Raw genomic sequence first — 23,498 nt, 5'->3', positions numbered from 1 at the left:
GTTTAGCTATTAAAGAAGGAATGGGTCAATAGTTTCACCCTGTAAAATGCACACAACTTCAATTAGAAGTTGGCCTTTTGAAAATGATCAGTTCCTGATGTCTGAAGATGTATAGATTGGATTCCTTTTTCTGATAACTACCCTCAATTTCAGAATGACATGTATGTTGAGACTACTGAACCAGTAAAGCAGTTAAGTCAACCTATGTGTTATGTTCCTTAATCTAAATAGAGAATTCAAACTAAAATCTTGGAGATTTCCATTGCTAACACTGGATTGTCAAGGATAATTGAGTAAGCAGCTTCAATTTATCCTGAATCTGATTTTGATTGTGTGGGGTAATGGGAAATTCGAGGTTTGACTTGTTGACCTTAGGTTATAATGGACCAAAGTAACTTCCAGAGTGATAGTTTTGTTAAAAAGCTTGCTCCACTACATGCCTTTTTTTTTTTTTTTTTTTTTTTTGCCAATTTGATGTCCACCTATATTTTATTGTGGTCTTGGTAGTTCAGGGATTTGGGGAGTCTGACAGACAATATTTGAGTAATAGGATTAACAGTTTTGAAGTCTTCATGTAAATCAGTACTGTAGAATCTTACATTTGTAGACTTGAAATCATTTGTCATAAAGTGCCCTAAAGCTGTGGTTTAAATAACAGACATCTAGAGAGTACTCCTTTGCAGAGCCAGCCTATCAACATTTAATGTGATTGTACAAAACTGAAGAGTGATGTATCTAGGAGCATTATTGTGGCAAAATCTAGGGTTTGAAAGAAATGGTTAGGCCCAATTAAAAGTGGAGAAAAGTTTATTATAAAAAATCCACTCTTATAAAACTGCATTTTTGTAAACCAAGATAACTTTGACTTTTGATTTTTACATTGTTAGGCAAATCTCATATCTGACAACCTTATTTTGAAATCAAACATTAAGTGTTCATGTTAACTTGCATTTCAATTCCATTATTTCTCGGATTAGTGGCTTTTACATTCAAGTCCATCCACTTGTTTATTTTACTGTCCTGTTTCATGTGGTTTCAGTATTTCCAGTTCTTTGGTTGTAGTCTATGCTCATCGACTCTTCCCCTGTTGTTTGGTTTGTGTTCATGTATGGCCTCTAATGTTTTCACATGAATCTGAGTTTTGTGGTGAGACATCAATGTTACGGATGTGAGGTCATGCCTACAGGCTGCCTTACTTGCCTGGCAGTGACGAGCTATACACTGGTAGCCGTGCTCTATCTCTAAAACCTGTGACTGTAGAGGTCTTTGTTCTCAGCCATTAAGGCCTGCATTTTTTTTGACACCATGGTTTATAATTTGGCCATTTATAGTCTTTATTTCACATAGTATTGTTAAGTCCAAGTGGGATTTCCCTTACTAGTTTAACAGACTATGTTGAGTTCAACTTGGATTGAGTCTTAATATGCTGCCCTATTTTGCTAGATATTTACCTGTATTCCTGAATGGTTGGTTATTTTGGAGGAAATAATAGCCAAGGTAAATTTGCTTAGAATTTCTGTATATAAGGGAAAAGTTAACTTTTTAAATAAATTCAAGTATAAAATTCATTTCCACAGATAAAAAGTTATAATTTAAGTATTAATAAAATAGCTTTTGAAAAGTTCACTATACTTCAGTGCTAACTAAATGAGAATGTTAAGGCTACTTTGCACTTCAAGTTAAAAACTAAAATACATTTTAAAATAATTACACCCAGTGTTACGTTTAAAGTGACCATCTTACTAGAAAATGGCTACCAAAGTGAGTAGATAGTCCTATCAAGTTTTTGTCACCTTACTCTGTACATATTTATGAATTGTGCATATAACATAGGAGGACTTCACGGGGAGAAGAGGCTTTCCCCAGATTTCCCACGTCTGCTCTTGAAGTCCTAAACTTGTCCATATAAGCTTCAAAATGTAGCCTTAAGTGATTCAAGTAACAGTGCTTAAAAGACGCTTGAGCAAACCTTGAAGCAGTTTCAGTGGTTTGTGATCCATATAGCATTATTACTACTTTATACATATTAATGGAATCAGTATTTTCAATTTCTTCTCTCACTTTTTCTCTTTCCCTTTTGAGTTTCCTTTTTGTAGCCTGAGGTCACCAGTTCCTTGGGTACAATCAAAACACTTCCGTCATGGCTGCATTGAAGAGCATATTGGTTTGGATTGACGGGCCGACCTTCATCATCCCTTAACCTGCTAAGAATATCATGATAAAGGTCGTGCAGTTTTTGTTTCATGATATTAATGGCTTTGTTACACTGGGCTCGCTCGCTCTTGAGGGTTTCCTTCTTCGCTTGCAAGTTACATACATCATCTTCTAGATTCAAAATTATGTCCAGTTTGCGCTTTCGACAGTTCTGAGCGGCAACTTTATTTTTCCCTCTTCGTCTAATATCACGGATGAGTGACACTTGTAAATCTGTCAGGTAGTACCTGCTTAGCATACTATTGAAAGAATCAACAGGCATGTGGACAATTTCATCTACAGAAAAAGGGATGTGCAGAGCTTTAGCACGGCGTTCATCACGGCTTAAGTTTCTGTCTGTGTCATTCAGGTACCTACTTTTTATTTTCTGTGACTTCCCAGGCCATGAAAAAGACTCAGAAGTGGATTCTGGTACACTTGACTGTAAGTGGTAAGTGTGATTATGGAATATATGTTGAAATGCAAGGTCCCCGTGGAAAGTAGAATCACTACTAAGATCAATGTGACGAATCTTTCTGGGCTCTGGGTAGTAGCCGCCTACAGCCCCTTCTAAAGCATGGTGGGAAAGAGATTCAAGGTCACTACTAGAACCTATAGCACTGTCACACACACAGGAATTAGGATTGGTGACAGAGGTGCTATTATGGCTTGAATTTAAGGAAAGCCCAGAATCAGAATTGGGTTCTCCAAAAAGGTGAGAAACCTCCATGGGATCAAAACCTTCCGTCGCCAAAGACATTGAATTTATCTCATCAAATATATTTATATCAAGGTCATATAGAAGGTCGTGGCTTGTTAGATTCCTTATCTGATGGTCAACAGGTGGAAGAAATCCTGTCAAATTAGTTCCAGGAAGGGTCTGTGCAGGATTGGTGGTGTGAGAATTTAACTGCAGAAATGGTTCCTGTGGCTGTGAAGTCCTTCCTACTGGGTCTCTTCTAAATGTATTGTCTGGATATAGCAACATGGCCTCATGGAGATTGACATCATGACTTATAGCCTGGCTAAAATCCACATTGTAGTATGCTGAAGAATTCATGCCATCATTGATACTTCCTGGGAGAAGAGGAATATCTCCCAGGGAGATGCCCTGAAAAAGGGAAAAGAGCACTTTAATACACATAGTTCAATTTCAATAGTTCTAGTACCCAATACACCATTTTCTTTCCTCAGTTTTGTCTGCTCCTCTGTAAATAGAGATATGCTGTTGGCTATAACAACTTCACCCAGTTAAATAATATGGGCAACTCAATACATTGTGTGAATCCAAGTCAAGACATGCTATATTTGGGGAAAGGTTGGTTCTAATATGGCAATTTATAATTAGGTTAGTTATTCTAATATACTCTTACTGTATATTTTACTACTGTATAAGATGCCACTCTCATCTTAGCTGTTGGCAATCTAAATCCACACTGGACTGGAGGATCATGGATAATAGCAATAGTGAAGTAGTGTTGGGTGTGTGTGTGTGTCTTTTAAAAAAGATCAGACCTATAAAGTGTGATGACACAAATGCTACCAGGAAAATAAAGCCATGGCTTAGTTTGTCAAATGTTTACTGCCATTTTGATTTTATGTGAATTATATAAATTTGATTCAATATGAATTATGCTAATTTGATTAGACCTTTGCGATTACTTGGAGGAATAGTATTTACATATTTGGCTAATTCTCCAAAGTTGAAGTGTTTATATAAAAAGTAATCCTGCCCTGGCTGGTTTGGTTCAGTGGATAGAGCGTCAGTCTGCGGACTCAAGGGTCCCCAGGTTCAATTCTCTGTAAAAAATCAATAAAATATATTAAAAAAATAAAAAGTAATCCTAAGTCTGTGTGCTCAAATAGTAATAATGCATTACTTTAAACTATATCATCCAGGTATAAAGGTTCTATTTATTGAGAGGTCAGTGCAGAGATATTCCTGCAAGGATAAAAGCCAATCTTCCAGTTACCTCCACTGAATTTTCAGGCTGTGATGAAAGCAACTGAAGTAAGTCTTCCAGAGAGAGAGATGTGTCAGTCCCATTTAGATATCTCTAGAAAAACACAAAAGATGCACTAGTCATTAAAAGACTGAAGAGGTTGCCTGGGGCTCTAGGTTTTATCTGGAAAGGACAACTAGATCTTATCTCTGTATTTTTAGCCTGATCTTGGGGTTTTTATACCCCTCCTTTAGGTATCAATATTCTCATACCCTTAAATAAGAACCTTCAACTCATAACTCCTCCCCTATTCCTGCCCTAACCATCTTCATATAATTTTTGGCTAGAATTGTTCCAACTTACTTTGCCCCTCCACAGCTGACTCTCCAAATCTGCTACAGAATTTTGTGACTTTACAGTCAAGTATGTATTTAGATGTACCAAAATGAGCAACTCACCATTGTGTCATCTCCTGCCTTCAAAGTTCCTTCCTTGCTGAAATAGCTCCTTCGATAGCTTTTTAGAGCCTCAAGTAGTAAATGCTAGTTTTTATAACCTGGAGTTATTTTGCCTTCATCTTTAAATAATAGTCTTGCCCTGACCGGTTTGGCTCAGTGGATAGAGCGTCGGCCTGCGGACTTGGGGGTCCCGGGTTCGATTCCGGTCAAAGGGCGTGTGCCTTGGTTGCAGGCACGTCCCCGGTGGGGGGTATGTAGGAGGCGGCTGATCGATGTTTCTCTCTCATCGATGTTTCTGGCTCTCTATCCCTCTCCCTTCCTGTCTGTGAAAAATCAATAAAATATATTTTTTAAAAAAATTAAATAATAGTCTATTTGGTGAGATGATCAGGTTTAAGGTTTTCCCTCAGTACTTTTGTCCCATGGCATTTATTACTATTGATTTGCTTGCAGTCTGTCATTTTATAGCCAATTTTTTTTTCCTCAGCTAACTTTATTTTTTTTCTTAATTCTTTCTTGTCCTACCATTTCACTTTGATATGTTTGGAATTTTGTATTTAGTCTGCTTGGGACTATATTCCATTAATCTGAGTCAGGATCATTTTAATTTTGGAAATATTTTGTTGGAATCTTCAAAACTGCTTCTCTTTCATGCTTTCTAATCTCTCCTGGGACTACCAGAGAGCTCAGCTTTGTTGAGAGCTATTTCTGTAGGAATCGCACATTTCAAGGGCTACCAACTTATCAAGCAGTTTTGTTTTTCTCTGCAAGGACTAGTCTTTGCATCATTTTTTCAACTTTGCTTTCTTTGCTCAGGGTTCCTGATGGTAATGGTGTGGATCAGACTCTATAGCTGGTTTTGGAGCCCATTTGGGGTTCTGTTTTCTAAGGGGTAGACAGTTTCCTTGCTCTGTCTCCTAGTCCAGTGGTCGGCAAACTGCGGCTCGTGAGCCACATGCGGCTCTGGCCCCTTGAGTGTGGCCACGAAGTTTCAATCGCACTGTATGTGCGCGCCCGCACGTGGTATTTTGTGGAAGAGCCACACTCAAGGGGCCGCAGTTTGCCGACCACTGTCCTAGTCCCTATTTCCTGAACCAAAGAGCTCATAAGCAGGGAACCCAGGTGCCCCAGGCACAGGCTTGAGATATTTTCCATTCATTTAACCCCACTCATGACATCTGGATCCAATTCCTCCTTGAGGTTCCTCAGTTTGGTGCCCAATTATTTTAAATTGTAGGTTTGAGTCCCTTCTTTGTTTCTTGTATCTGTGGACTTTTGCTTTCTTGCTTTTGAGTTCCACTGTGCACTAAAAATGTTGCCCGTTATATTTTATCCAGGATTACCGCTTTTGGTGTGCCATGGCAATTATCATTACAGGTTAGTAAGTCACATTCCTGACTTGTGCTGTGCATCACTTCTACCCCTAACTTTTTACTTTAGGGTTTTCAGTTTTGAAGATTCATACCAGTTGGTCTGCGGTGTATGTGTGTACAAATACTTGGTTTCTTTTCCCACCAAACATCTTGGTTCTATGAAGCCATGTTTTCAAGCTATTTCATTGTAATACAAGGAATAAATGCAAGGCTTTCTATGGATACTGTAGGAATGTTTAAGCTAAATTGGTGGGTAATATTTCTTGCTCTTCTTTAACTGGCAATTATACATTCTTATTGGGTAGCGGACTACTTCACCAATTGAATTGTTATTTGAAATGATTCCTAATTTCGAGAAATTTTAGAAGTATTCTATTACTTCTGTTGAGGACCCCAAACTTGCTTAGTCCTGGCCAAATGTTTACCAAAATTTGCTGATGGTCACAAGTGTCTGAGAATAGATAACATCAGCATACATCTGGATTCCTGCAAAAACAATCCTTAGTGGTGGGTAAGTAACATTATTTGCAGTAAAGAAAGCCTTAATATTTAGAATATAGAAGTAAGGGTATGAGGATCATTCTGCTTAAAATAAATTATGGACTGACTGACCCCTTCAGGCTAGTCAAAAGGTGTTTCATTAAATCTTTTTCCTGTTCCCTCTTCTTCAATGCCCCTGGACACAGTGGGCCAAGGGGTTAACCCAGGGGTGGGCAAACTTTTTGATTTGAGGGCCACAATGGGTTCTTAAACTGGACCGGAGGGCCGGAACAAAAGTATGGATGGAGTGTTTGTGTGAACTAATATAAATTCAAAGTAAACATCATTACATAAAACGGTATGGTCTTTTTTTTTTTTTTTTTAGTTTTATTCATTTCAAACAGGCTGGATCCAGCCCGTGGGCCGTAGTTTGCCCACGGCTGGGTTAACCCCTACTGATCCAGCCCTCTGGTTGGGTCCACAGGAGACAGAGGCAAGAGATGGGAGGAGCAACAGAGTACCTTAGAGACAATAGCTTCTGCTGATCAATTCCAGCTCTCACTGAGCTCTATGCCTCCCAGGTCCCCTTTTGTCCTGATGGTGGTAATGGTAGTAATGGCTTCATGTTGTTGCAAGTCCCTGGGAGCGGGACTCCCTATTACCTCAGTGTTTCCCTTAAACCTGCCCTCACCTGTTTTAAAAAAAACACAATCCCCTCATTCACTTCAGAATCTCATGGACATGTGTCTTGTTTCTGAGAGCCTCAACTGTGGACATCATTCTGTTAGAAACATTTGTTTTCATAAAACTTGGTAAATCCATTTCTAAATCTAATTGCTGAGTTTTTTCTGTTCAGGTGAGTACAGATCTTGCACAAAAATGGACACTCAGCTATTCTTACAATTAATCCAAAAGACATATTACATTAAATTTGATTTAGATTGCCGGGGAGTGGTCAGTCTTCTTTCTTAAGACCGACTCTTAGAAATCTTAACATAAAATACAAACATACACTTCTGTTTTGGGTCAAAAATACATTGCATTTTGAACAGAGATCACTAGGAATATTTAAAGAATATGGTGGACACACTTAACTTTATGACATATCTTTTAAAATATGAAACATTACTGTAAACTTCAAATTGTCTTTAGTGAGAAGAAAATCTCTTCAGATCAGTTAACCTACATTTAGTGTATTTACAGTCTAAGTCGGCCTACAGTGGGGTTAGAAAGAGGTCACGGTTAAGTAGCAAGTCATGTCATTTGTTATCACCCAGGATTGTCACCTGAAGGGAAATAAATACTATTTCAACAAACTGTCAGAGTACCTACTAAGTAACATCTCAGTAAAAGAATTTTGTAAACTGATGCTAACTAAACAAGACATACCCACCAGGCACATGGAGGTGCACAGTGAGGAGCCAAACCTGAACTTAAGGACTGAGGCACAAATGCCTTGCTTTGAGTAATTAATGTGTTTCTGGAAAGTTCTGTCCGAATTGATATTTTCCCTAATTTAAATTGTATTCTCTAAGGAAGCTCCCTACTTGGATCCCTTCATTAGCATGTGAAGAATGCCACTCTGTATCTAGCAGTGAGTCACTTCAGGTAATTCACAGAAGTAAAAAACAGTTCCCGCTCTTCTGGGAAGCTCAGTGAGGGAGCAAAGACAAAGGCACACCCAGGAGAAAAATGAAGCAACAGTACAAATCTATAAAACAATGAACTGATAAGACTGCGATAAAAACATCTCCCTCAAAAAAAAGGCTTTGGGACACTCAGGAGTAAAGTGGGAAGTAGGCTGAAATGTCTCCTTTTGAAAAAACGCCTTTCAGCATTTTGTTAATATAAAAGCTCGTTGGCGTTGATGTGACAATAACTGCTGTGTGTGTGGGGGGGGTAGGGTAGGGGAGTGCCACACCAAGGGTACATAAATTATGAGGAAATACAGGCCTGGGAGAAGACGTGGGTGAAAGCACAGGCAGGAGCAATTACCTCTGCACTTCAAAGTGAAATGCAAGCCTGAATGGGGTCCTCACTTAATTGGGAGGGTTCCCTGGAGTGAGCTCCTCACCCCTCTCTCCTTAAGAGGGACAAAAAGGGACCCTAGGAGACCACTTAGAAATGTGGCGAGTGTATTCCCTGCGGTTTGGGAAACAGTAGATGAGTGTCCAGAGTTTGCCTGAGAAACACAAAGGGCAAGAGGCTGAGCAAGGGCTGCGCTTAGGGGAGGGATTGGACTGACAAAGGGGCTGAGGGGCATGTTTCCAAGACCAGCTGCTGGAGAGGGTCACCTGGAGGTGGAGATGCGTTTGTCCTTGTCAAGAGATGGGCAAGAGAAGGACTCCCAGTTGTGGGGGTCTCCAAAGAACCTATGAAATGAAAGTGCCCACCCAACAAAAAAACAGTTTAAACACACCCTGTGGTCAAGAGAAACCAGTATCAAATAGTGCCAGTCAAACCCCTTTCCTGAACCCTTATTATCCCACCACACCCCAGAGAAGGCAGCTTAGTGAGCAAGGGAGGGAGGACTGGGGAAACGGAAAAATAGGCCACACGCAGGTGTACACACCCACACACACACTTTCCTCCTCGGACAGGCTCAGGCTGCAGCGGATGAGTCAGGAGCGGAGAAGCCGAATTTCTGTTCAGAGTTTTTAGAATTACACTGGATTATATTATTGACCAATTGCTGCAGTGGGATGATCAGAGAGATTTTTATTATCTGTAAGTCATGGGGCCTGCCCCAATTTCACTCCAGGTATAGGGAAGAATTCACTCTCCTAGAATAGGATAGGACAGGCTGGAGGGGTGGGCACAGTGGGTGGGCAAAGAGCAAAGCTGTTTTCTGATTTCACTCCATCAATCATGTAATGTTTGATGTAATGTCACACGGTCAAGGAGATAGCGATGGACTCTCTGAAAAGGGCCAAGGCCTGGCACCTCCCATCCTCCAAGGCAGGTCAAAGCACAGCCCCAAACTCCACCTGGGGCAGTCATAGCTGAGAAAGCCATTGGGACACCTTTTAGGTGAGTGCCAAGTGGTTTAAAGTCTGGAGCCTCCATGCCCATCTTTGGAGCACTTGTTTGCCAGGCTTGTGGGCTAGGACCCCAGGAGGGCTGAGAAGAAACCAGAGTATGGCCCACGTGGAAGAAGGGGCAGCACAGTTTGCAGGAAGAATCCATCCCATCAGCCTGGCTCCTGGTGTTCACCCTCTTCCATGGCCAAGAGTGTGGTTAGACACGAGTGAAGGAGGCTGTCCCCACTGGACCTGGCCTTAACTCTAGGCAGAGAGGTACAATATGGGCTCCTGGATGGATGCCCTTGGAGCATGGCCCAGCAGGACACTGGGTGAGGATTTGAGCCCAAGCCCCAGCTGGTAGGGAGGGTGCTTTGCCTGCAGGGGGCTTGGTGAGGATTCCTGGATACAGGACATCAGCCATCTCTTTATCCCTTGCCATGGCAAATGCAACTAAAAACCTGCTAGCAAGTTCCTGGAGGGGTTGGGGGTACACCTGAGCACACACACTATCTTAACTAATTCTATGGGCTGATTCCTTTGTAAACCAAATAACCACTCCGACAATAAAAAACAAAAGCTGAGTGTTTTCCATATATCAGATTTGCTTAGAGTAGGTCATACGTATACAAAATTCATTCTCAACACATACTGACAAAGCCTTAGAAAATGTACCTTTCGGCCAGAATGGCCAGGCTCGGGTATTCTGACGTGCTTACCTCATTCCTAGTGTCAGTGGTCTTTTCTGCCTCCCACTCAGGTGTATCTGCTGTTTTAGTTTCATCTTCACCCTGCTGCTGTAGGGATTTGTCCTTCTGGGCTGACACACCTTGCTCATTTTCCTCCTGCTGGGAACTGTGACCCGTAGCTCTTAATACCTCATTCTCCTATAAAAATAGCCCAAAAAATGTTCTAAGTAGAAATCCATATTCCATCAAGTAAGTTGAATTTATAGCAAAGGTTTGAACTGGAGGTATAAATGGGGAATACATCAACCCACGCACACAGGAGCCAATGGGACTCCAGGAGAGCACAAGGCAGGAAGGGCTGAATAGTCCTGCTGCATCCATTCGGAGACGCAGGCAACGAGCATGAGGGGACAGGAAGTGAGGTGGGGTGGGGGAGAGCCCGGGGACAGCCATGTCCAGCGGTCCAAGTGTTTCAAAAGAATGGAGTGGTTGAGTGCCACGAATGCTGCTTGGGGGTTGCACAAAGACGGACAAAAGTATCCATTGGATTTGGCAATAGGAAGGCTGTTGGTGGCCTTTGAAAAATCAGTGTAGGGAGGAAGCCAAATGATACTGTGTGGAGGAGTAAATGGGAGGTGACAAGTGAAACAGTGTACAGTTGATTCAAGGATTTTGGCTATGAACTGGAGAAATGGGTCAGAGTAGAGTTTTATTTTGAAGATGAGAGACACCAGAGTACGTTCGTAAGGGGATGACTTCGGAGAAAGGGCAGCTGCAGAGCAAGGCCCACTGGAAGACAGGATGAACTCCAAGCACCAGGGGCAGGAGTGATTTTGGAAGAAAAAACACATTAGAGCCTTTATTTCAAGATATTTCAAGCGGATGCAAGATATTTGAGGATTTGGGTAGAAGATCTACCTATTCTTATTTCTGAATGGTGTTTTTAAAAAGCAGAAATGGACGTTGAACAGTAAAGGTGGTTTTACAACACGTCCACAAATAATTTGACACTCTTTTCTCAAGGAGCTAAAGCTTAGTCCACCTCCTGCTGAGTGGGGGCTAGACTTAGGGAATTGCTTCTAACAGAATAAGGTGGAAGTGACCTTTTTAAAATATATTTTTATTGATTTCAAAGAAGAAGGGAGAGGAAGAGAAGAGAGAGAAACATCAATGGTGAGAGAGAATCATCGACTGGCTGCCTCCCACATGCGTCCCAACAGGGGTTGAACCTGCTTATGTGCCCTGACTGGGAATCTAACTGCCCGCCTTTTGGAGTATGGGACGATGCTCCAACCACCTGAGCCACCCAGCCAGGCCTGAGTTCTCTTAAAGATGGAGGCAGGTGGAGCTAAAGGAGCCCAGGAGCCAAGTCCCAGAGCGGGAATTTGAACTTTGTTGCCTGTCATTTCCTTTATCTCTTTGGCCCTTAGAGAGAAGCAGAAGAGACAGAAGGTGAGCCCTGGGGCGGGGCGGGTTGCTCTAGTGTTGAAGTTCTGAGAGGGCCCATTCCAGTTCCCAGGCTGCAGTGGTACAAATAAATAGCTACATAACTGATCACCCAAACCCGTCCACTTCTGAGGGTAAGAAGGTGCTAGAAACAATTAAGCTGGACAACAGGCATACGCCAGGACTGTCCCAAATGGTCACTCTGTCTCTGAGGCCACAGGGGAAAGCGGAGGCTGCATATCAATCAAGAACCCCGATGGCAGACTGAACTCCACTGACCTGGGGAGGAGAGAAACGTTCACTTGCACAGGGTTACGTAGTCAATAAATATCTTGTTAGCCAGTCCTTCACTTAGTCACTCAACTATCAGTTACTGCAAGCCTATCACAAAGCTAGCAGAAACATGTGCTACAAGCAGTGAGCAAGAGGAGGACTTCCCCCAGGTGAGTGTGATGCACAAGGAGGGGCAGTGGCAGCTGCTTGGGGACCTGTGGGGGGGACTACTTCCAGCTGTGCCTTCACGAGGCCTCAACTGCTGAGAGCGACTTCACCTAAGGTCACACCCTTCCCGGGCACTCAGATCCCTCCCTCAACTGGACAGGGAGGGTACAGAGGCCTGGCCACCTGGCTCGGTGTGCGACAATCGTGATGTGGGCCACTTTAGCCCTCAAGCTCCTGGTTTCATTACCTGCGTCACAGCTTGGCTTCTGCTTCGGGTCAATCCCGCTTTCGTTCCTCCCCTCCACAGCGGTAGCTGCCTAGGTACTTCCTTATAAACATTCTGCCTCCTCAACTCAGTCTCAGCATCCCCTTTCCAATTTACAACAGCGGGGAGAGAGGAGAGGCCAGAACCTCAAGGCAGGAGGGGTGGAGGACCCACATTATATCCATTTAGAAAGTGAAAAAGGACTATCACGCCTGTAACATAATTGGCAGAGTCTGCAAACCCCACCAAAGCCCTGTGGCTAGGAGGGCGAAGGCCCCAAAACTGCTGTTAAAAAGGCTCATCCTACTCTGACCAGCTGTGTGACTGCGGGCCACTTTGGCCCTCAGTTTCCTTGTCTGTGAAAAGATATTTTCTAATTCACATTTTAAGAAATTAGTTGAGAAAAAGCACGTTTTCCATTTTAAGATGCTATACAGACATTACCGCTCCTTTCAACTGCTTTTTGATTCTGAAGAGTTGCCATGAATGCCTGACTGCTGGCAACTCAACCAGAATGTCAAGAGAAAGCGATGCCAGCCACTGGTGGCCAGTAATTACTGTTCTCTTTTCCTGTTTTTCTCAACTTGGTGACATGGGGCTGGGATAGAGCGTATGTGTTTTACAAGTACACTGCGGAGTTATGGTCCATGCTCTTAATTTAAAGACTGGGTACATGAAACCCATCATTAACCTACTTTTTATTTGTACGTAGGTGATACTCTTGTGAGGCTGTGACTCAATAAAAATAAAAATAAAAAAGAAAGTTTCCATGCTTGCCATAGGAAGCCATCGTAAACCTGAGCTGGGGGTCTAATCACAACGAGAAATCCAGTGACTTGTTCTGAACTGGCCCCTGCTGGAAAGGCCGCCCCCGACGGCGTTCTGCCGGGAAGACCCCCACCTCACCCTCCACACGGATCCACAGCCTCAGTGTGGGCCCCTCGGCTAGAACTGGGTTCTCCTGTGTCTAAAATCCCATGGCCCCGGGTTTCCTCTCATGACACTTATCCTCTTCTATCTGAAATTACAACTATCTGGATCGTTTCTTTCCTACTGGGCTGCGAAGGTATGACGCATGTCCCCCAGCTGTTAGATCACCTCTGCCACTGATGTGAGCCCGTGGGAAGGCTTGCCGAGTTGATGAAGGCAGTGGGAAGGGGAAGAAAGGAGCCAGGCTTTTCTCTTCCTGCTACCTCTCCGAAGTTCTGCTAACCGGCAACCTGATTTCTGAGTCTGTACTGGGCCCTGAATACTGTGATGGCGAGGTTGACACTGAAAACACTCTTTGTGCACAGTCCCCGCTGGCTTCGCTGGCCCTTTCATTTCCTCATCTGGGGGAGGGAGGACTGAGACCTGCTTTGGCATTTAGGTCGGAGGAACCTTCAACGACAAAGAGCGGTGTGGTGCCTCTGAGAAAGATGACATCCAAGGGACAGGGGTGAAGGCCAGAGAATTCTGAGGCTGGTCTCTAGGCTGGAGGCAAGCTGGAGTCATCGGGTCTACAGAGACTCGAGGAGCCAGAGAAAGAGAGAGGTGTCCTGTTTGGCCTGGGTGGTTTTTAATGGCAGTTTATAATAATTATAGCTCAGATTTATGGAGCGCTCACTCAGGGCCAGGCACCACATACATGATCTCAATTAAGTTGCTCAGCATTCTTCTTACAGGAGGAAACTGAGGCACAGAGAGCTCCAGCAACTTGCCTTGAAATCACACAGCTGGCACGCAACAGAATCAGGATTTGGTTGCAGGCATTTCTGCTTCAGAGCCATTTCTCAGGCGCCATCTTGCTATTTGCTTGCGCCTCTAGAACCATGGATGTCCCCCAGGAGCTGTCCCCTGAAAACTGGGGGCTCCTGTGCTGGCTGGCTTCGGGCGGGGTTCACCAGTGGGAGAGGGAGCAGGAGACTGGAGGGCAAGCAAAGGGGAGGCCAAGGCATTTCTTTTCCAATCTCCTCCTCACCTCAGCCCCTCCTCACCTCACTGAGCTCCCCTCACTCTCTTTCCACCCCTGCCTGCTGGTAGTCTCTGGGTACCCCCACCCCTGCCTGCTCCTGCAAGAAGTCATTCATGAAGTCCCTTCAGGGAGCCATCTAGGGCGAATGCTGCTTCCCGCCGGAACCACCACTACTCACACGGCTCCCACCTGCTTCACACCGTGTCACACACAGGAGACCGGCAGTGGTGGGAAGAGCTGACTCCACGCAAATAAATGAAACTGCTATCTGCTCACGTTATCATGCAGAACAGCTGGCCACAACGCAAGGTATGAATCCTGTTTGGATCGTGAGTCCAACAAACCACCTGTGGAAAACTGCTCATGACATAACTGGGGAATCTGAATACGGATTGCATATTTAATGATACCAAGAATTATTGATTTCCTTAGGTGTACTAATGGCATTGTGGTTATACTTACAAGAGTCCTTATATTTCAGGAATGTATACTGAAATATTTATAGAAGGGCTCTGCCTCCTCCAGAGCCTGGGGCCTCCTTCCCATCACAGCTCTTCAAATATTTGAGCTGGCGATCTTGTTCCCTCTTCAGTCTGACCATCTCCACTTGGAACATCCCCATTCTGGTCAATCGTTTCCCGAATGATTTTCCACCCTGGGGGCAGAAGGGTTCCTATCTGGAACCAAAGCAAGTTCCAGAATGACCCAGCAGGACAGGAGTTTCCTGGAGATTCAACCCCCAGCTTTGGGGCACTAAGAGCAAAGCGTCTATTGAACTATAACGTGCCACGAACTATAAGAACGCACCGTGCTGTTTACTTCCCACCAGAGCTCTTCCAGAAAGAGGTCACTCTCACAAAGGCTGCCTGGGTAGAACGGAGCGGGGAGGGTGTGACCACCAGCTGTGCGGCGAGGCTGTATTGTAGTACACAGTTGCTTAATCAACCCCCAATCGAGGTGTTGAAGGTATTTGGTAGATGTGGCTGATAGCTACAATCAACCAGGCGACTTTAAAGCAGCGGTTCTCAACCTGTGGGTCGAGACCCCTTTGGGCTGGCTCTTAAAAGGCACAAAAGGACAATTGGAAAACACATATATAATTACATATTGTTTTTGTGATGAATCACTATGCTTTATGTTCAATTTGTAACAATGAAATTGGGGGTCACCACAACATGAGGAACTGTATTAAAGGGTCACAGCATTAGGAAGGTTGAGAACCACTGCTTTAAAGAGATCATCTTCGATAATCTGAGTGAGCCTCACCCAAGCAGTTGACAGGCCTCTGGAGCAAAACTGAGGGAGGTTTCCCTGAGGAAGAGGAAATCCTGCCTCAAGCCTGCTGAATTCCAACTACCCTAGAGTTTGGACTTGCCAGCCTCTACAACCGTGACAGCCACTGCCTTGAAATCAATCGTATGTGTGTGTGTGTGTGTATCATAGCTTCAAGTTATATTGGTATAATATATATTATTCGTATTTTACTGTTTCTGTTCCTTGGAGAGCCCTTATTGATAGAGTCATACCCAATCTCAAAAGGTCACACCCCTGTGACCATAGGTCAAGCCTCTATGCCACTGCTTATACTCTGCCCTCCACCACCTGCAGCTGAACCCATACAACCCCGGGGGTACCTGAGCCTCCCCAGCGTCAGCTGCCCACCAGTGTATTTGAATAGTTACATGGAATCTTAGCTGGATTTTGAGAATAAACTATTCAGATCGAAAGGCACAAATGTATGGGAGAAGCTTGTTTTTATAGCGCGTCGTTCTGTAGTGGGTGGGAAGTAGGGTTAACTCAGTGCTTAAGAACAGTAACCTGTTCTATTCTGGGCAAGGGCGCTAACTTGCTGAGTAACTTTGGGCAATCCTGTTTCACCACTTGATTCATTATAATGCCAACCTGAAAATCTGCTGCCCCCATCCACTCAAATTGGCATTAAGTGGTCAGATGGCCCATCAGGATTTGGATCTGACCTACTTTCTAGTTGGACTCCGGCCATGAAGGGACCCACGACATATTCAAGTTCATGGTATCAAGCCAACATGGAGGGATGGATGAGAATTGCTCAGCAGACGCTGGCTGAACCCGCCTGCGTTCCTCACCCCGTCCTGGGTGCCACCTGGGGGTTAAAGTGAAGACCCAGTTTCCACACTCAAGACACTGCCGTGCAAAACAGAGAGTGCCACTTGTCCTGGCCTGCACGCTCTCTGCTCTCCTATGCTCTGTTCCAATCTCCCTCATGGTGTAGGAGGGCTGTCCTGAGTATAGGGCTGGCTTTTAAAGGCACAAAAGGACAATTTAAAATGAAAAAAAAAAAAAAAAGTAGAGAATGCCAAGTCCCATAAAAGAAATATTACAGAGTGTAATAGGGCTCGAAGGACAGAATAGGAAATGCTTGTAGATGAGGTGATTGTTGACATGAGTCTGGGCAAACAAAGGTAACACATTAAGAGGCAGGAAAGCAGAAGGCTGTCTGGGAAAAGAAAGGGAGAAAGTTTCAGCTGGAAAGAAGGCTACAGGCAGAGGATCATGGGGGATGAGCTCAGCTAGGTCAGTTGGGGAGCTGGGTCACACTGGCCACAGAATAGCCTTGATGACAGAATATCAGATTGGTCGGTAATGAGGGACTAGGGGAGGCTCTCCAGATGAAAGTGGAGAGAACCAAGGCATGTTTTAGAAATCTGCACCTGGCATCAGACCGGACTGAAATAAATTGGGGACGGGGCATTACAGAGCCCCGGGAGCCGAATCAATAGCAAGAGCTAACATTGTGGAAGGCTTACCACGTCCCAACCCGCTGAACTTGCATGATCCCCTTTAATCCTCACAGCTCCCTAAGGCTCTCTTCCCAGCCATTGTACAGACAGGGAACCAAGGTGCAGAGAGGTTAAGAAGTGTGCTCCCACTCGTACAGCAGGTCAGGGGTGGGGCCTAGATGGACGGCCCCTGCAGCTGGTCTGACTCCAGTCTGGAGCACTCGACCACTAGGCCAGCCTGCCTCTGAGTCAGGGCCTGGGCCTTGCACTCTGATGATCTCAGATGAGCTGAGAAATGGGGAGAATGGAGGGAAGAATGATACGGGGGACACTGCAAAGATGGTCTGCCTGTAACCTAACCACGAGGTGAAGGACTGACTGGAGAAAGTTGGAAATAAGGTTCCTCAGGGTTGCTTCACATGAAGGTAATAATCCCCCCCCCCCCAGCCCCCCGCAAATGTGCTCATGAGCATATACCACATCCTGCTGCCAATGACCCTGCTTCCAGAAACAGCTTAGTTTTCAACAGATAGAGCCTCTTGCTAAGCAAGCTGAACACCCAATTGTTGGCAGGAAAAGGGAGCCGGTGACTGTGTAACAAAACGGACTGTAACCCTCGAGACCACACCTGGAAGTTATCAGTGTGACCGTATTTGGAATCTGAAGCCTTGTGGATGTCATTAGTAAAGATGAACAGGGTGGGACCCTAATCCAACACGACACTGGTGACCTTATGGAAAGGAAACTGGGATACTGACACGCACAAGGAGAATGCCATCGGAAGATGAAGGCAGAGATTGGGGCGAGGGTTGCCAGAGATTGCCAGCCAAGTGCCAGAGGCCAGGGCCGGGAACCGCCTCTCCCTCATGGCCCTCGGAAGGAACCAACCCTGCCAACACCTTCATCTCCAGAACTGCGAGACGGTACGTTCCTATTCCTTAAGCCACACAGGTGGTAGCACGAGGACACTCACACTGTGACCTATGCCATCCTTTCCTATACAAGACCAGAGGCGCCTCAGGAAGCAAAGAGAAGAGCCTGCTGTGCGGCTTAGTAGTACCGCAAAGTATGTAATCACTGGACAATTTCTGAATCCTAGTTGTGCATTAAAAACTGGCAAGGGTTTGAAACTCATCTACCTGCAACTGCCTAGGCACCGGGGACTCTTTGATTTTGAAAGGAAAAACAATTTTTCCTTTACCAATAAAGGACCCTCCTCTTCCCCTTCTTCTTAGAGGCAAGCATTGATGGTATCAGATTCTTCCCGTGACCCGAAAAAACACAGTCCACTGCACGAAGTGAACCAAGAGGTCCTGCGGGACCCCTCACCTAGCAGGGGGTGCCCACTCCAGGGCAGGAAACCACATCAAGAGGACCACAGGCCCTCTCAGTCTCCAAGTGGCACCAGCTCCCCGGAACACTGGAGCCGGCTGTGAGCAGTCAGCCGTCCTCAGGTAAGCTCACATTCACTTATGCAGACACTGTCCGTGTCTTTGCTTCGCCCATGCGTTTCTCCGAAGGACATGCCCTTCCTGGTCGTGAGTGAATGGCTGTGGTCACGGAGGGAAGCATGTCTGCCCTGGGGAATTCCGGGCAGTGCTTTCAGACAGTGCGGAGCCCCACTCAGAAGTGAAACCAAAGCAGTGCTTCTTTTGATACTTGGAAAATCCCCGACTTCAGAATCTTTTTGCACATGTACAGAAATTATGAAAAACTGTACTATAAAACCAGAGTTTCCTACAACGCAAATGTAAGCCGCCAGAACGATCTATTTAAAAACATAACAAACCGATGATGGTCTATGGGGCAAAGCACTCCCCCTCTTTGAAGTTCACAGTCACTAGAAGTCATTAAGCCCGTAAGATGTGACAGGCACAGTTCTAAGCCAGTTGTGTGGAATGAACCGATTCTCAGAACAGCCCTCCGTGGTAGGCGCCCTTACGACTCCCAATGTGCAGGTGAGAACGCAGCACAGAGAGGGTGAGAAACTGGCCCACCGTCACAGAGCTCTAGTGGGAGAGCTGGGTTTCAAAGCCAGGCAGTCTGGCTCCAACACACCCCACCCCCTTGACAAACAAAACAACCGAGCCAGACAGATAGACAAATAAAAGGGAATAAAGTGAGTGGGGACAGGTTAAGGAGGGTGGGTTGAGGATGGAGGCGGAATAAGAGAACACCAATTCCATTCCAGGCGCTGGGCTGGCATATCACACATGCTTTTCCCGTTTAATTGGCACAACACCCCCGAGGTAAGCATTGCGCTCCCACTGATGGGACTCTGAGGCTTGGAGTGACCTGTATGAGGGCACCTTAGTAAATGGATGCCCTAGCCCAGTGGTCGGCAAACTCATTAATCAACAGAGCCAAATATCAGCAGTACGACGATTGAAATTTCTTCTGAGAGCCAAATTTTTTAAATTTAAACTATATAGGTAGGTACATTGTTATTAACTTAATTAGGGTACTCCTAAGCTGGCCTTTGCTAAAAATGTCCTCAATCTGATTGAGGTATGTTCACTGAGGTCGACCCCTTCCAACTCTCCCATCCACATCCGTCTCGTATACTTGTCTCATCTATCTCCTTTCCGAAAACCGACTTCTGCGCATGGGCCACGAAGTTTCAATTGCACTGTATGTGCGCGTCCGCACGTGGTATTTTGTGGAAGAGCCACACTCAAGGGGCCAAAGAGCCACATGTGGCTCGAGAGCCGAGGTTTGCCGACCACTGCCCTAGACCCAGGTTTGCGTAGTGCAAAACCGTTGTCATTTTCCCAGCCCAATTTCTCCCAGGGTCATGGCTCCAAATGATAGCCCGGGCATTATGGATGGTGTAACCTGCTCTTTAAAGTCAATCAGCATTGAAGAGCAGTGGGCCTGGGGACAGGAGTGAGGGGCAGCACCCACTCAGCTGCACGCTCGTCCAGAGAACCTGAGTGCAGAGTCAGGAAGTTCAGGTTCTAGTCCCACTTCTCGTACTAAAACTGTGTGGCTTTAACCAAGTCCCCTAATCTCACTGGGCCTCCATTTTTCTTAAGTACAAACTGAATACAACCCTCGGTCTGCCGAGGACAAATAGTGCTTGATTAATTATAATGCTAACCTGAGAGTCTGGCATTGGGGACTCTCAATGCTGCCTGGCCCGTGTACCTCACAAGGTTGATGTAAAGAAGGCATGGCCGATAAAGGTGAACTGCCTGTGAACACTAAGATGCTCCACAGCTGACCATCGCTGAAGTTGATACAACCAGGTCATCCTCACACCTGCCAGCTCAGCAGGTCCACACCTGCCACGGGGGAGGCCCCACCAGAATGGCTTCCTGTGAACTTCACCCTCTTCCCTAGGAACGCTGGGCTCAAGGACTCCAAGGTCTGGCTGGGCCCAGGCCCCTGGAACTCCGCCCCCCCCCCCCCCCCCACACACACACACTCCCCCAGGCTGGCCTGTCGAAACAGGCATCAACCAGGTGATGCTGGCAAGGAAGGGGAGGGAGTCCTGCAGAGAGAACTGTCTCGCCTCCCTCCAGGTCCCTGTGTCCTCTGCCAGCCAGTTGGCACTCAGCCGCGAGGGGGCAGGGTGCCACCTGGTACCGCATCCAGCACTGGGTTTCACCCTGTGGGTTGTTATGTCACGCACCTCAGGTTAGGAGGTGGAGGGTAGAGTAGGTTCCAGATTGGATGAGTGGGTGGGAAGAACCTTCCACTGTTGGGAACAGACAGCAGCCCACCAAGACTCCCACCAACTCCCATCCGCTCCAGCCCCGGGAAGAGGAAGGACTCAGATCTGGGGAACAGTGAATCACCCAGCACTCCGGCACAATGACCCCTCCAGGAGGGTGGAGGAGCTCGTCTGACAACTGCCTACACACCAGGCAGTTCCAAGAGCAGCAAACAAACCAGTCCAGCCCCGGCCCCCATTTTGCATAAGATTGCACTCCACAAAAACATCGTCCACGGAGCACTTGTTGATCGATACCAATTGTGAACACCAAGGTTTGGGCCACGAAAGAACGAGGAGGTCCCTCGGAAGGCACTGTGGATGAGGCGCTTTATGGAAACCGGCACTAAGCTGTCCCAAGGCTGGAAGGGGCAGTGAGTGGGGGGCTACGCAGATACTTCCATGAACAGATCTCTGTTTCAAAAGAAAGTTAAGCCAAAGCGTTTGACCCTATATACATACCAAAGGGAACGCGTTAGTCACTAGGTGATGGTCGGGTTCCTGTTTATGCTAATCGGCGAGTACACGCGTTCTAAGAGCGAGGCGCACCGTTCGCGCGGGGGGCTGGGGGGCACGCGCGGCGGTCTGCCGGCCGGCCTCCGCCTGGACCCTGTCCACCGCTCCTTCAGCCAGGGAAGCAGCAAAAATGCACTCAACGGGGTTAAAAACCCGGGCGGGGCCATGGCGTTAGGCCGGGAGCGTGGTTCCTAAAGAGAAACCTGCGTCCTCCCGGGGGCCAAGTCCGCCTTCCGATCCTCTGAGTCCGGCACGGGTTCCAGGACAAAAGACAACTCGGGGTACACAGGTACTCAGGGAGGACAGAAGGCAAGAATTCTACCAGCATCCCGCCCAGCCCCAGCCCCCCGAGACAGCTACCGAGCGTAAGGTGTCCCCTAGAGCGGAAACGGGTGACTTCACCCCCTTCTTTCTCAAAAGCCCGAAAGCCACCGCGACGGCACGAGTAGCCTCATTCAGAGCCACGAAAAGGAGAGGTGCCGAGTCGTCCGCGACCCTGCAACCACCCAGGGGCGGAGCGGGGAAGGCCAGCGGCGTGTCCCCTCCCCAGGTCCCTCACACCCTCGCGGGCTCCCGGCCAGCGCACCCCGCGCCGCGCCCGCGTCCTCGCTCTCCGGTTACCTGGCTCGCGCGTCCGCTGGCGTCCGGCACCTGAGCCGTGGGTTCCGCGGGTGCCTTCTCCTCCTCCCCAGCGGCCAGGGGGCTACTTGGAGCTCCTCGGGGGTCCCCGCCGCCCCCCAGCGCAGCCTGGCCGCCGCCGTCTGCGCTGGCGCCGACTCCTCCGGCCGACGAGGCTGCGGCGGCGCCGAGCAGCCCGTGCGCCCCGTCGGTGTCCCCGGCCACCACGCTGTGCACCAGCCACGCATCCACGTGGGTGCGGGGGATGAAAGGGACCCCCAGTGTGCGCACCTCCCGGAGCAGCTGGCCCTCGGGCTCCGCCGCGGGGTCCGGACCCCGTCCTTTGGGGTGCAGGTAGTCCGCGCGCCCCCACCCTCCTGAGGCCGGGAAGGGGCTGAGCGCGTCGGCGGGACTGGTCTGGCCGCCCCAAAGCGGCAGCTCATCCCGTAGCGGCGGGAGCAGCAGGTAGAGATCCAGGTCCAGGTCCAGGTGGAGCCCCGCCAAGCTCAACAGGACGGTGAGGTGCAGGAGGCCGCCGCCGTCGGACCACCACGGCTTCAGGTACTTCATCTCCCGGCGCAGCCGGGACGCCCCAGCCGGCGCCCGCGGGTCCCCGGCTCCAGCCGCCCGGTGACACGTGCGGGCCCCGCGCGCAGCCAACGCTTGCCCGGAAGAGGCACAGAAGCGAAACAATGGAGCCGGACGCGAGCGGCCGTCGCGGATCCCCGGAGCCCGCACAAAGGCGATCCCTCGCGGGTCCGCACCGGGCAGAGCTCAGGCGAGACGGAGGAGGAGCCACCTGCGCGCCGGCCCCGCCGGCCCCGCCGCCCCGCAGCGCCGCACCTCGGCCAGGCCCCGCCTCCGGCCGCGGGCGCAGCCGCCGGGGACACGCCCGCTGCCGCCCGGGGCCCGGGCCTGTGGGCGGGGCCTGCGGAGGGCGGGGCGGGGCTCCCCAGCTCAAAGGCTCTTTATTCCCGGGGAGCGCAAAGCTTTCTGGGAGCAGGAGTTGTGGGCGCTCAGGGGCTCCCAACCTTGTGCGGGTAGGCTGGGCGGTCGAGGCTGAGTGCGGGGGTGGGAGTGAGGGGTCGGGAGTCAGGGAGAAGTCCGGTGGGAAGGGGCAGGATGTGTAGACTGGGGGACAAGTCGAGGCACAGGCAGCATGCAAAGGGCTGCCACCCACCCGAGAACACTGGGCTCCCGCAGTGGGTTCAGGAGGCTGATCCCTGGATTCGGATGCTTGCCAGGCGTGTGGCTTTGAGTAAGTTACTTAACTTCCCTGTGCCTCAGTTGTCTCATCTGTAAAATGGGGAGAATGGTACCTGTCAAAGAGAGAGGTTGTGAGGCCAGAGGAAATATTATATATAAAGTCCAGAGTTTGACATATAGATTCCACAGCTGCCACTGCGTTTAAAGAGCAGCTCCCTTCCCCGCCTGCTTCAGCCTCACAGACTCCTCTCAATGCTAGGCCTTCCCTCGTGGTCTCCTTTACTCCTTAAGTGAGGGTTCAGAGCACCAGCCCTAGTTACCCTGTATGAGCTCACATACTCTCTTCACCACTTACTAGCCTATACCTTGAACAAATTGCTCACTCTTTGTGTGCCTCAGTTTACTCACTGTAAAATGGGACT

The 23,498-nt window shown here is 47.7% G+C and overlaps 1 protein-coding gene and 1 non-coding gene across 3 annotated transcripts; one reads left to right on the top strand and one right to left on the bottom strand.

The window, feature by feature from the left end:
- Positions 1 to 410: 410 nt before the first annotated feature.
- NFE2L3 (NFE2 like bZIP transcription factor 3) lies at positions 411 to 22,588 on the bottom strand. Of its 2 annotated transcripts, XM_070424454.1 has the most exons (4): positions 21,874 to 22,588; positions 10,187 to 10,354; positions 4,167 to 4,250; positions 411 to 3,304 (listed from the first exon to the last, which is right to left on the bottom strand). In XM_070424454.1, exons 1-4 carry the CDS (start codon positions 22,438 to 22,440, stop codon positions 2,045 to 2,047), a joined length of 2,079 nt encoding a protein of 692 aa, XP_070280555.1. In that variant the 5' UTR covers positions 22,441 to 22,588; the 3' UTR covers positions 411 to 2,044. The 2 variants fall into 2 exon arrangements, with proteins under 2 accessions (XP_070280555.1, XP_070280556.1); XM_070424455.1 differs by lacking the exon at positions 10,187 to 10,354.
- On the top strand, positions 16,484 to 16,563 carry LOC139017129 (small Cajal body-specific RNA 11). Its single transcript, XR_011472795.1, has one exon. It is a non-coding gene; the product is annotated as a small Cajal body-specific RNA 11 (non-coding RNA).
- Positions 22,589 to 23,498: the final 910 nt, after the last annotated feature.

This window comes from Myotis yumanensis, unplaced genomic scaffold (genome assembly GCF_028538775.1).
Source record: "Myotis yumanensis isolate MYYU_CA2020_CCGP unplaced genomic scaffold, mMyoYum1.0.hap1 SCAF_9, whole genome shotgun sequence".
Classification (NCBI taxonomy): Eukaryota; Metazoa; Chordata; class Mammalia; order Chiroptera; family Vespertilionidae; genus Myotis; species Myotis yumanensis.
This window is presented reverse-complemented; position numbering and strand designations above follow the sequence as displayed.

Coding starts and splice junctions, on each gene's coding strand:
- NFE2L3 (XM_070424454.1), bottom strand. CDS start 22,440: ATGAAGTACCTGAAGCCGTGGTGGTCCGACGGCGGCGGCCTCCTGCAC. Junction 10,355..21,873: donor CCAGCGGACGCGCGAGCCAG/GTAACCGGAGAG, acceptor CTATTTTTATAG/GAGAATGAGGTATTAAGAGC. Junction 3,305..4,166: donor AGCCTGAAAATTCAGTGGAG/GTAACTGGAAGA, acceptor TCCCTTTTTCAG/GGCATCTCCCTGGGAGATAT.